At 37.7% G+C, this 13,780-nt stretch overlaps 1 protein-coding gene across 23 annotated transcripts in view; it reads left to right on the forward strand.

Annotated features, from left to right (window-relative positions):
- The window catches only part of MBTD1 (mbt domain containing 1), a 68,975-nt gene extending 55,941 nt beyond the window's left edge, over window positions 1-13,034 (forward strand). For 21 of the 23 annotated variants that reach the window (XM_072780000.1, XM_072779996.1, XM_072779992.1 and 18 more), the window contains 2 exons: window positions 4,473-4,664; window positions 9,821-13,034. In XM_072780000.1, coding sequence (XP_072636101.1) covers window positions 4,473-4,664; window positions 9,821-9,939 — 311 coding nt within the window. In that variant the 3' untranslated portion in view covers window positions 9,940-13,034. The remainder of the gene's footprint in view (window positions 1-4,472; window positions 4,665-9,820) is intronic. The other 2 variants (XM_072780004.1, XM_072780005.1) reach the window with 1 other exon arrangement.
- Window positions 13,035-13,780: the final 746 nt, after the last annotated feature.

The raw sequence follows: 13,780 nt of genomic DNA on the forward strand, positions 1-13,780 counted from the left end.
GGGGTCACAGTATTCTTGCATAGAAACTAATATCCCTGTGAGAACCTATGACTGTGCATTATGTATTTTGCTTAAAGGTGCAGTATGCCATAAAAGGCAAACCTTTTCAATAAACAGAAACTCTTACATTTTAACGGACAGGAAAAATTATCACCATAATATTTTAAAATATATATGGTAAAGAATACAGTACAAGTAGTTCTTGAAATAATATGTAAACCTACTGAAAATTAATCCTTTTTTTAATCTTTTAAAAAAAAAAGTTAAAGAAATGCTTGATATTTACAACAGACTTAAAGCCTAAGAAACCCATCCTTCTTATAAACCAAAACTCTCTTTCTAGAATGAGACTTACAAGAAAGTTGATGGCTAACAAAGTCAGGCTTCAGAAAAATTTTCTAAATTTGCTTTCTATGGATGCCTGGGTGGCTCAGCAGTTGAGCGTCTACCTTTGGCTCGGGGTGTGGTCAGAGTCCCGAGATCAAGTCCCACATCGGGCTCCCTGCATGGAGCCTGCTTTTCTCTCTGCCTGTGTCTCTGCCTCTCTCTCCATCTCTCTCATGGATAAATAAAATCTTTTTTAAAAATAACAAATAAATAAATTTGCTTTCTATGTCCTATTTTACCTTACAATGAATGCTTATTGGCTTTAGTAGCCAAAATAATATAGAATATATTGACAGCTCTATTTGATTATTTTAAATTTTTTGCCCCACACCCTAGGAAGCCACAGGTTTTTCTCTTCGTGACACTTGTCATGAAATATTTCATTCTGAAATAAGACTATTTTTTTTTTAAGATTTTATTTATTCATGAGAGACAGAGGCAGAGACATAGGCAGAGGGAGAAGCAGGCTCCCCTCAGGGAGTCCAGTGCAGGACTCAGTCCCTAGAGAAGAAGAGGATCACGCCCTGAGAGCCACCCAGGCGTCCCAAGACTATTTTTATATAAAGATGTTTTTAAAAGTCAAAAGTAGGGATCCCTGGGTGGCGCAGTGGTTTAGCGCCTGCCTTTGGCCCAGGGCGCAATCCTGGACACCCGGGATCGAATCCCACGTCGGGCTCCCGGTGCATGGAGCCTGCTTCTCCCTCTGCCTCTGTCTCTGCCTCTCTCTTTCTCTCTCTCTCTCTGTGTGACTATCATAAAATAAATAAAAATTAAAAAAAAAAAAGATTTAAAAGTCAAAAGTACATTTAAGGTTTTAAAGTAAAACCTATTTTTCCAGCTGACTTGCCACATGTTCAAATAAGTGTTAATCTCTCTCTCATTAACAACCAAGAAACTGAAGCAGCGTGAAGAATCAAATATACCCTTACTTTCTGATTATAGTCATTTGTTTATAGTTGTTTTCCCTGGGTGACTAAAATCTTATACCAGCCACTGCCATGGTGTTTTCGTGTCCTGGCATGAAACCCACATCAGCCTCCATAGCCATAGCCTCCAGGCCTTTCTCTCACCCTCTCTTTTATATTAGAGGTATAGGCCTCCTATTTGTCTAGTTATTTTGCTCACTAGCCACTTGCCAGGTTTGATACTCACCTGAAAGAACTTGAGAGAATATTGTCAGATAGGCAGATCAAAGTAATTCTCATGTGTCTGGAAATGAGGAAGAATTCACATGGTGGTTTTGTCAATGGACAAACCGTACTGCATGTGGTCACTAAAGCTTTTTCTGATGTTGGATGGCACAGGCTGCACTAGCTTGTCTTTTCACTTTCCACTGGACAAGACCAAGATTTCAGGATTTTCTTTACAAAGTGCTGAACTAAGAACATTTCTTACTCTATGCCATATTTTTTAGAAATAATTTCTGAAAAAAAAAAAATTTCTGAGCATTGAGTACACAATTCAAATGCCTCCCTCAATGTGACTCTTGCTGGTGTGTTTTCCAATTTAAGGGTTTAACAATTTTGAATTAATGGGCCAGGAACCATGGGAAGAAGTATGAAACTAATAAAGTGACAACAGCAATATGCTAGGTTTTTTTGTTTTTTTGTTTTTTTTTTAAGATTTTATTTATTAAAAAAAAAAAAGATTTTATTTATTTATTCATGAGACACAGAGAGAGAGAGGCAGAGACATAAGCAGAGAGAGGAGAAGCAGGCTCCATGCAAGGAGCCCGATATGGACTTGATTCCAGAACCCTGGGATCACACCCTGAGCTGAAGGCAGGTGCTCAACCACTGAGCCACACAGGCATCCCAATATGCCAGTTTTTAGTAATGTTTAATACTACCACATTTCTGGATTAACTGGGAAAATGAATTTAGCTGTAAATATATCATGTTCTTTATCTGTAACATTGTAATAGCTCTTCGTATTACAACATCATCTCTAATGCCTTTAAATTGTCCTTTAGTCATAGAATTAGTCGTAGAAAGGGAAAGGACTATGAATCCACAGTCCTTATTAGAAATCCTTGGAACCAGATGTGTTTTGGAATTAAGAACTTTTCAGGTTTTAGAAAAGTACAGTGTGTGCAGCATATATTATGTAACACCCCTTACAGACTCTGGCACATTTTCGGAAGCAGTATAAATGTAAATGTTTACATTAAAGGGGCCAAATAAAGATTATAAATAGTATCACCAGTGAGGTCTGGTTTTATTGCCAAAGTCTTACAGAAAAATTGTGAATTTTGGAATTGAGGATAGTAAATTATAGTGCCGTGAGAATAAAGAAGCAATCTTCATTGCAAGGGTATTCTTTTATTTTTTTGCATTCATCACCAGATAGTTCACTAGAAATTTTTCCTGCAAAACTTGACTTGCCCAAATAAAGAATTTGGAGTCTGTAAACCTAATTTATCCATTGCATGCAGTATCATTAGCAGATCAGCCACAAACTCCTTCGTTTTTAAGTTTGCTTACAGATTATTATATTTTGGCTCTGGTTTCATCTTCTAGCTTTTTGGGCTTTATGTACCTAAAATCATCCATCAGTGTGTTCTTTGGTAGTGTTTTTGTTTGGTTATTGTTGGTGTTTTTGTTTTTTAACTGAAATAGATACTTGATTGGCTTCATTGTTCTGGCTTGTTTTGCAGTGATCTGTGTTCATGCTATAAAGAGATAACTATCAACTAGTGCTTTTGAAAAATAAGAGTAATGTTCTGCCACTCTGCCAGGAGGATCAGATAGACAGTTGTATGCATGTGGTCTGTCCAATCTGGAAAGCCGTATTTTTCAAGGTTTAGTAATTCTAGCGCAGGGCACCCAGCACACTGATTTCTGAACCATCTTCAGGGGCTATTTATTATAAATAGTAGAGAGTTGGAGAACCTCTTTGGATGTTTACCTCTAGGTGTGTCTACATTAGGAAAGGTGTAAATGATTTGCTGCACATGATTTTGGTATGGCAGTTGGGAGTTGAATGTGTACTCACTAGCAACTTAGTTTCCAGACCATTTACATAGGCATACTGTCTGACATAGATTTATCTTTTAGTCCTGATTTCGTGAAGCATAATCTCTGATTGCACTTGCCTGGGTCATTTGTATACTCTGGAAGAAAACATAATTTATAGCCCCAGAGATATGTAAGTATCCTTCAGCTTTCAACCTGACTAATGCAATATGTTGGTTCAGTATTTGCAAAGTTTAGATTACTTTTTTTTTTTTTTTTTTGCTGGTGAAAGCATCGTGTAAATCTTTGAAGGCTTATATTTGCTTATGAAACTGTAACCAAAAGGTGTTTCAAAAGAAATTAGATTGCTTAAGTACTTGCAGGCAACAAGCTTTCAATTTTAGAAATGCTTTTCAGAGTAAGAATTATAAGTGTTTTCTAAAAGACTGGATTATAAACCAAAAGGTAGGACAACACATTTCATATCAGTAAAATTCTGCCACCCAGATAATCCATTATTCAACTGTCGGATTCTCCCTGAAAGCCAGTGTTGTTTGGCTTTGTATGGGCAGTGAAATGCTACTCTACAAGGAGAGTTTCAAAACTTTCTTTCTCTACCATTGGATTTTCAACCCCCCTCAGATAAAATTTTTTTTTTTTTAAGATGTTCTTGAAGGAAGTTAGCCAGCTATTCTCCACACTGAATGTTCTAGGTAGTTCATTTTGCTTTGTTTTATTTAATTTTTTTAAGACGTTATTTTTAAGTAATCTCTACACCAAGTGTGGGGCTCAAACTCACAGCCCCAAAATCAAGAGTCAGATGCTCCACTCACTGGGCCGGCAGGTGCCCTCCTTTGGTTTTTTGTTTTGTTTTGTTTTTAAATTGATTTAAGAGTCAGGAGCCAGGATTACCAGGCTCTCAGAGACTAGAAATAATCTCCCCGGTCATTCCTCTGAACATCCACCCCCACACGTACACACATTCACATTCCTTGTTTTCAGAAATACAGACCTTGCATAGTTGGTTCTCTTTTCAGAGTATCCTATGCAACACAGTCTTTCCTAGTTATAATGCACGTTTCTTACCACACGTGTAAGTAAAAGCTTACTTTAGTTTGACTTGATATTTAGAGAGGAAGATGCCAGTTGGGAAGAAGCCTGTCAGTTTGTCGAGCCTGCCTATGACAGGTGGGGTGCGGAGGAGCTTCTCTGGTGACGAAGAGTTGACTCCTCCTCCATATCGAACCCTTCCAGCACAGACAGCCCCGGAGGCCTTCCCACCTCCCAGCACTAGCCGAGAGTTCAGTCCCAGCCTCAAAACAGGTAATAGTCATATCAGCACCTCAGGTACTACAGGGGGTGAAGGTCTGGGCAGGGTGGTGGGAGACAAAGCATGATCCGGCATGACAGATGCTGACTCATTAAAATTTTCTTTTTCTTTCAACTAAAAACTTCATCCTCACTAGTCCTTGGTAGTCACATCACTAAGTTGAATCATCAGGGAGAGATTTTTATTTTCTTTTAAACCACTTCTGAGCTTCAGTTAGGATCAAGCTCATCATTTCAGTTGATGGAATTGTGAGACAACTTGTACTGTTTCATGGTTTTATTAAAATAGTTGAACATTTTCCATCACAGAATTCCATGTGACTTGACCTGGGGGAAAGATACACCATTAGGGATCAGCCTGATTAATCAGAGCCAAAGATGAGGCTTTGCTTATAGCATTCCACAGTGTCTCATTCATTAGGAAGAATGTGTTTTGCGTTTCTATGGAATTTGGGTCCTGGTGGTGACACTGACCACCATCGTAGTTGAATAATATGAACTTGTATCTCCAATATTTTGGTGTTGAATTTGACTAACCTCATTCCCATAACTTCATGTTTATTTTACACTGATTCAGTAAGTGACACTTAATTTGAATTTAATTGGTTTGGCCAAGCTAGTAGATTGTCAGGAAAGCTGCAAAAGGTTTTACCTTTTTGCTGAGAACAAACGTATTATCATAGAATATCAGAAAGCTTCACTTGCATGTGATGAACTTCAGACATGAGTATGGAGAGACAGCTTCACGGCCAGAGTCGTCCAGGCCTTGGCATATATTCTGCGGTGTCCTAACTGTTGCTTTTAAACTCGATGGCTTTATTTAATCAGTAGTCCTCAAAATGCCTTTTGTATATTGAAAATGCTGATGGGACTTAATACTCTGTTTTCTTCTTCTCCCTCTGTTTGATAATATCTTTATACCTAAAGTTTTTAGGGGTTTTGGTTTTTCTGGGATTTTGGGTTTGTTTGGTTGGTTGGGTTTTTTTGCCTTTTAAGATGTGTGCTTTAACTTTTGCCTCCATACCAGTGTATTAAGTTATCTTCTTCCTCCCTAGTCCATCTCTCTGAAGGTCACTTTGTTACCCTTCTATCTAGAGGAAATTACTATACCTTTTTTGTATAAAAAAATAGGTTAGGACTGCAAATCTAAGTTTTATCTGTTCTTTCCTGGAAAAACGCTCAAAGTCTAAAGAGCACTTCAATTTCTTTTCTTGTCTCTTTAACTTTGTTTTTATACTTGCTTTTTTATGAAATAGTCTTCTTTAACCTAAGTAATTGAGTATAGATCTTGTGAGCTCTCAATATGTTTGAATTTTTATTGGACTTAGGTGTTTTCGTTGAGCATTAGGCTGATTTGGAAGATGTATATCAAAAAAAAAAAAAAAGGAAGATGTATATCGGGTGTTGTGAGAGGTTATTGATTCGTATAAAACAGAGCTTCTAGGATTGGCAAAACCCAAGAACTTGGATAGACACATGGGATGGAAAGCACCAGGTCTCCTTCCATCAGTGTCTGTAGTGTCTTCTGAGCTGGGGGTACATCTTGTGGGGCTTGGTGTGATTCTACTCTGCTAAAACTGTGTGGGCACTGTGTTCCTGTCGTAACTACCTGAAAGCTGCAGTTTGATTAGCTACTGAGAGTATATTATTTGTGGACTTCCAGCTAGGAAAATAGGACTTTCAGCTTCAGTTTATCTCCTGAGATGTTCGTGATTAGAGTCAGCAAGGTGAATTCCTTTTAAAAACGGAGCTAAGAAAATGCACTTGCATGGAAGGTGACATTCACCCACAGGACCTATTTTATTTTATCCATCATTCTTTGAGAATAAGGCCTGGAAAGGAGAGATGATTAGCATAAAGATACCAGACAGGTTTTATTTTAGGTTTCATGAAACAGGGAAACTTTACATCAAAGCATTCCACATCTGAGTGAATGTTTCACCTTTATCTTGAGTTACTTTTTTTTAAGCACATTGTTTTCATATTTTAACATGCATAGAAGCATAATACAGAAATTCATTAATAATAAATGCAAATAGTTTCAGAACTTTAGAATCTCAACTTACCTTTCTGACATTCAAGAAACAAAACAAATTAACATCCATTTGAATGGAACATGTTTGGTCTTGAAGCACGGGAGTTCTTTTCTCATTCATGTAGCCATCTGACCATCTTATAATAAGATTTGTTTTAATCAACCTTTTATTGTGGGTACTGCACCTTTAATGAAACTTGGGGTTTTTCTTTTGTGTTTATTTTCATGGTATTATTCAAATGTCCTTAACAATTAATATGTATTGGTTAGATTTGAAAGATAACTATTACATACTCAATACTCTCCATAAAAGCATTTTTAATTTAAAAAAAAGAATTGCACAGTTTTGTTTGCTTTTGACTTTGAACAGTCTGATTAGTGTTTGCTATTACTGCAGGCATAGTATATTCGCTTTTCTGTCTTTGGGCTATGAAATTCCATTACCAAAACAAGTACCAAAGTAAGATGAAATGAATTGACATCTCTCAAAAGATTATTCTTTATTCTTTAAATTATTAAATAAGATGTCAAAGACCACTGTTTTTTTAAGGTTTTTTTTAAGTACTCTTTATACCCAATGTGGGGCTTAAACTTACAACCCCAACATTAAGAGTTGCATACTCTGCAGACTGAGCCAGCTAGGTGCCCCAAAGACCAGTTTTGGGAACTAATCTTTTCTAACTATAAGATCAGGATGAAAAATATTTTTCTATGACCATATTATTTGACTTGAGAGTGTAACCATTTTAATATTTTTCCAAATGCTGACACTGTCTACTTAGTTTTTCATGAAACTTAATTGACTTACTATTCATCTAAATATTCTGAGTCCTAAAAAATAATAACAATAAATAAATAAATAAATATTCTGAGTCCTAATTCTTCTCATAAATTGACCATTTTTTCTATGTATAAGCAGCTCCCAATTTACATTCTGTATATGTGTGAATCCTTTCCTTCCAGTTATAATGGAAAGACCCATACAAGAAGAAACGATCTGCACCTTTTATTTGGAGGGTAGTGCCTGCAAGAAGCAGACAGGTTACTTCAGGGAGTAGTAGTACACCAGCAGGAGTGTGAGTCAAACGTTGCACGTAAACGTTTGTGACAGGCACCGGGGCAAAGGGGGGCCCAGCTAAAGAACATAGCAGCCAGCGAGCTGCCACTGATTACAGCCCCTAGAGGATGCTGGCCTCCTGTTGCTAAGTCTCTCTGCTTTCCCAGGTCTTTTTTTTTTTAAGATTTTGTTTATTTATTCATGAGAGACACAGAGAGAGAGAGGCAGAGACACAGGCAGAAGGAGAAGCAGGCTCCATGCAGGGAGCCCGACATAGGACTCTATCCCGGGTCTCCAGGATTAGGTCCTGGACTGAAGGCAGCGCTAAACCACTGAGCCACCAGGCCTGTGCTGCCTTCCCAGGTCTTACGTGAAATCTCTTATTTCAGAATATTTAGTCAAATTCAAAAGAACCATGGGACACAGGTGAGGGGAGTGGGAAGGACACAGTTTGTGACCTCCGATGTAACACATCTGTGTGCTAAAGAAATGGGGAAGAAAACTAGCACTGCTCACCATGGGGTTAGATTCCAGTCAGTATTACTTACTGTTAACCTTACAAGATCACCCATTCTTTCAAATATTTGGAATTTGACCAGCTCAATTTTGGTTAAACAGTAACATTTAAAGAAACCTGGACACGTCTCTGAGAGGTTGGTAATGAGACTAATTTTTAGCACCAAGCTGAGATCATTTTTATTTAAAAAGTAAGGAAGTAATTTTTTGAAAGGGGAGAAGTTCTGTAGGAAGTACCAGTGGGCCATGAGCCTCGGTGGATTCAGAGCAATCTGAAGTTACTGGGTAATGATGTTGAGGGACAGTAAGTTAAAAGGCATTTATAAAAAGAAAAAGAAAAAAAAAATAAATAAAAAAAATAAAAATAAAAAAATAAAAAGAAAAAGAGATAGGAAAATCTCAAGAATTAAACAGTCTAAAGTTTTTGCCCAAGACCACTGCTAGGCCCAACAAAAAAATTTTTCTCTTCATCTTTGCCCATGCATTAGAAAGAGCCCTCCCTCTTGTCCCTAAGGATTCTGACTAGCAGAACTTCAGTGGCTATCAAGAAATCTCAACCCCACTGAAAATATTACAAAATGATAAACAGTTGTCCATGAAAATAAAGACCTACTGGACTATGACCTATTTATCAATTGAGGACTGCCTATACTGTTGGTGGTTTTCATTAAAAAGTCACCAGGGGCGCTGGGCTGGCTCAGTTGGTAGAGCATGTGATTCCTAATCTCAGGGTTGTGAGCTTAGGCCCCACGTGGGGTGTGGAACCTACTTTAAAAAAAAAAAAAAAAAGAAGAAGAAAAGGAAGTCCTCAGATAAGGACTCAGGCAGTACTGCTGTTGGGTGATGCCATTGGCAGTGTTAGCTGTTTCGTGCCAGTGATTTTCACATTGCCAATGCCAGTAAAGTTTTATTTTACCTAAAGTGACTACTTGAGGTTTTCCATGATTTTAGTTTTAATATAGTTATCTAATGTCAGATTTATTATTTGTTTTTATAAGTATGTAAATTATGTATACACATAATACTCATCTTAGAGATGATAGAATACTTAGTATGATTTATAGTACTGTTTTAATATTATCAGAATTATATCTTTTTTTCTACAGGGAGTCTAATAAAGGTGCTCCTTGGAAATAATATTATATTGAGGTCATATTTTTTACATTACTTATCTTAAACATTCTAGTTTAAAATCATGAGAAAAACGTCATTGTTTATAGACGTTGACATAAAAGTGAATACTTCATTTGAAGCCAAATTCTAATAATTCTCACCAAATCAGTGTTATTACCTTGACCATTTCATTGAAGCTGTCCAGCATGCAGTATTTTATTGTTCCTTTTCGGAACTTACCCTAACTGCTGATTTCCTTGAAAAATTAAAATGAATTAAATGTTCATACTTCAGGGGGTTAATTTTAAGAATTATTGAAGACATGAAGAAGTCTTACTAACTAAAGCTGATGGAACCTGAAGATTGAAAGTAACCTGAATATCCTGGAAAAGCTTACTAACATCCCACATATTTCTCTCTTTCACACAGTGACTGCATTGCAGCTGAAGGAGGAGTTGATAGACGGAGAGGATTATCACTTCCTCCAAGGAGCATCTGATCAGGAAAGCAATGGCTCTGCCAACTTCTACATCAAACAAGAGCCCTGAGGAGGCTCAAGAACTGAGGGCGGGAGGGGAAGAATTTTACACAGGACTGATTTATTATCAATCGAGCTGTACAGCGGGGCTATTCTACTGGGACATTTTGCTAAACATAGAAAATTTCAGTTCCAGATTTTTCAGGTGGGTGGGGAAACTATTTTAGTCGTGGGGGGAAATTTTTCAATTTATAAAGATGGACAATTTTTGTGTTGTATTTGAAGCTTTTGAAAGAATTTTGTAATATTTTCCAAGTTTGGATTTATGTGCATTGTTAACAACTGAAATTCTAACTTTTTGGTAAGATTAAAGTTTAGGTAGCAGGATTAAAGGAAATGATTTAAGAAGGATATAGTTGTAAATGCAAACGAACTGTCATTACAAATGAACCTTTTTGGTACCTGTTGGGAGATTTTGGGATTTTAGAAGTTAGGCCAGTCACATCTCCAGCTTCCTTTGCTGCAGAAATATGCAACTGAACCCCCCCCCCTCGTGGAGGGTTCGTCACCACATAGATCATGGAAGGGGTAATTAATTCTGCTTGTTGGCATTTATCGCAGCCCATTTTAAATGTTTGTACAGAAATGTTTTTCATTCTGTGAAAATTTATTTGGAGTTCTATATGAAACTGGAAGAACTCTGGATACTTTTATATGTTCTCTTTTAATTAAAAAATGATTAAAATTATCCTAACACTAAAGTGTTAAACTGGAATGGTTGACAAGATCAACAGGATCTCAGTCTACATGTTGAGGGGTTGGGGAAAATGCAATATTGTCCTTCGTCCATTTTCTTTTTCTTACTGAGAGATACCCCACAAGAGGGATTCTGATCAGTTCTCTGCCACTTCCCTCCATCTGCTAGATAATACTTGGTATCACCACACCCCAAAACAGATGTTCTTCTGTATTACCAGTAGGATCAAATTAAAAGTTGTCTAAAGCCAAAAATCAGTTTAGAATTCAAAATCATTCCAGCTCTGCTTTTAACTATCCTGGATTTGTTTTAAAAAAAAGAAAACTAATTTGAAAGAGAATTTAATTTTCTTAAAATTCCATATATATAAATATATATATATATATATAGTATGAATTGTCTTTTAATTGTATTCAAAATTAATTTTAATAGTAATAACTGATTTGGACCATTTCAGACATTCCCTGACTTTAAAATTCACATGGCTTCCTTTTAAAAAAGGATACAAGGGTAAATTGGTGAAAGGTTTGCTCTCTGCATTTTTCTGACTTTCTGAGTTGTGACTGAATGAGAGAGCTCTAGCGTTTACCAGTGAGGTTCATAAACTAAACTCTCAGGAATTAATTGCATCTGTTCTAGAAGTGCTTCTGGGTCTTAGCCTGGCCTCTTCAGAGTGGTAACATTGGCCATCTCCTCTGGAATATAGGTAGGGCTACTTAGAAATTAATCAAAATGATTAACCTCTAAAGTCCTTTAGCCTATGGAATGCTTTAAAAATAAATGGTAATGGAAAGCCCCAGGAGACTGTTTTAGGTAAGATTTTTGTTTGAATTTTAAAATGCATAGAACATTAAAAACCAGCAATTTATTTTCTAAAATATTGCTCTACTTTTGGGAATAATAGCATTGGTAATACGCACAGGTTTACCTCATTCTATGCAAGAGGGGTTAATAACATAAGGTTTTGTAGTTGCTACTGGAAGTAAAATTTGTTACTTTATAGTGTAAGAATGTATGGAATTGCATGTCAACATTTCTTAATACTGACTCTTAGGGGCATAAATGCAGATCATATCAACGCCAAGTTGATTCTCATGTGTCAAATATATGTGAATTCAGCTGTTAAATTACTGGATATTTATCTTAAACAACCTTACTGAGAGGGACCTACTGTAAATGTGACATCCTCACACTTCCCAAATCTTTAACTTTAAAGAATCTTCCCGTAAACTTAAAGCCTAGAAGACTTCCAACGCAGGGCTTAGCACGATCTTTGTTCTCAGGCTCTGGTTCCATGACGGGGGCACAGGATGCCAGCTGCATGGCGTGCCTTGGGCTTACGGGCTCTGTGGGGAACTGAGTAAACCAGGAGAGATTTGATTTGGAGCCTGGTTAATTAGCTCTGTGTACAATGCTCATTTGTAGCCAGGTCTTAGAAGCTTCCAATCATAGAGCAAAACCAGGCTCTGTGTGTTCTCGAGTGTCCCACCTGTTCATGAAGTGTTTCTCGTCTTGATCCCACAACCACCAGTTAAAGGTTGGCGAGGACTTCTGCAGTCTAAACACAGTCTGAAGCCCTCCTCAGAGTTCAGGCTCTAACTCCTGCTGCTGCTGAACAGAAAATAAGTTAATGCAGGGGAGGTTGACGTCTTAGCCATAACTCCAGTCGTACCACCCAATAGCCCCGTTCTCTTTTATGGTTCAAAACGTACTGCTGACCTTGGGTTTGTTTTCGTTTTTTTTCCTGTTAGGATTATTTGGGGATTTTTGGTAGTTTAAGCCCTTTAACCTTTTCCTTGCTGTGTATGAGGAAAGCTAAAGCTGTTATCAACTTCTACGGATACTAACACGGGTTTTCAGTGTTTGTTTGTTTTTGTTATATTAATTTTGCGTGATGTGAATACCCTCTCCCATCAATCCTTGTATTATGGTGCTATATATTTGGTAATGATCCTTTACTATTGGGAAGGGATTTTAAAAATACTGTGATGAAACTGGGTTTGCTTCCTTTGACTTTCATATTTTAAATAAAGCCACAGTCATTTATACAAAAGAAAAGCATCTGTCCCTGGGCAAACCTTTTGAGGACAGAGGTCAAAGTAAACTGCATAAGGTTTTTACATCATTTCTGTATGTATTTGATATCTAGATCAATATCTGTACAAATTTAATCTTTTATTTTCTTGGTAACTCGTGATCATTGAGAAAGTATTTGAGACTTTCTCACGAAGTGTATATATAATGGCGTGAAAAATTCCTTCGGAGAAATTTATGTTCCTTTCATTTTTACCAAACTGCAAATTTTCAGCATGGATGTGAAAAGCATTAAAATTATAACTTTGTGTACAAGATGAAAATAATTCACTAAATTTGCCCTTTTTTTACACAAAATAAAACGTTAAAGTTAAGTCGTATCGGAGCAATTCTTTAATACGCTTTGGTCTTCGAGGGGTTTCCTTTTTTATTCAAAATCCCAAGTGCCTTCTGTAAGCAATCATGTGTCCTGGAGAAAGTGGGGGTGGGGGTGGGGGTCCTTCCTCACCAAACCTGTGACCTGATAAGGGGAAAGCGAGCACAGGTGTGAGGAAAAGTTTACCCCTGGCTGACGAGAGAGGAACAGTATTTGGGGCCTGTGTGGACATGGCTGCGTCTGAGGCAGGATTTCCCAGGTAAATGGCAAGGTTTACAGCACAGGCAGGTGAGAGCATGGACCACTGGTGGGAGAGCCCATCACTATAACTAGAACATGGTGGTTCAGGGTTGGCGTGCTGGTGGGGGCGGTGGGGGCGGGGTGGGGGGCGCTTTTCTTTAAGCTCCATTAACTTCAACAGCAGACAGGATTCATGGGATGTAAATGGTCCCAGCTGGCTCTTACTGTCTCTATGAAGAGGAAATGCAAGACACACTCCTTTACCAACAACTAACTCATTAGGAGTTCTTCAACTCCTAAAGTTTTTTTTTGTTTTGTTTTGTTTTGTTTTTTATTTATGATAGACATAGAGAGAGAGAGAGAGAGGCAGAGGAGGAGGGAGAAGCAGGCTCCAGGCCGGGAGCCCGACGCGGGACTCGATCCCAGGACTCCAGGATCGCGCCCTAGGCCAAAGGCAGGCGCCAAACCGCTGAGCCACCCAGGGATCCCCTCAACTCCTAAAGT

The sequence above is a fragment of the Canis lupus genome, chromosome 16, assembly GCF_048164855.1.
Source record: "Canis lupus baileyi chromosome 16, mCanLup2.hap1, whole genome shotgun sequence".
In the NCBI taxonomy this organism is placed as follows: domain Eukaryota; kingdom Metazoa; phylum Chordata; class Mammalia; order Carnivora; family Canidae; genus Canis; species Canis lupus.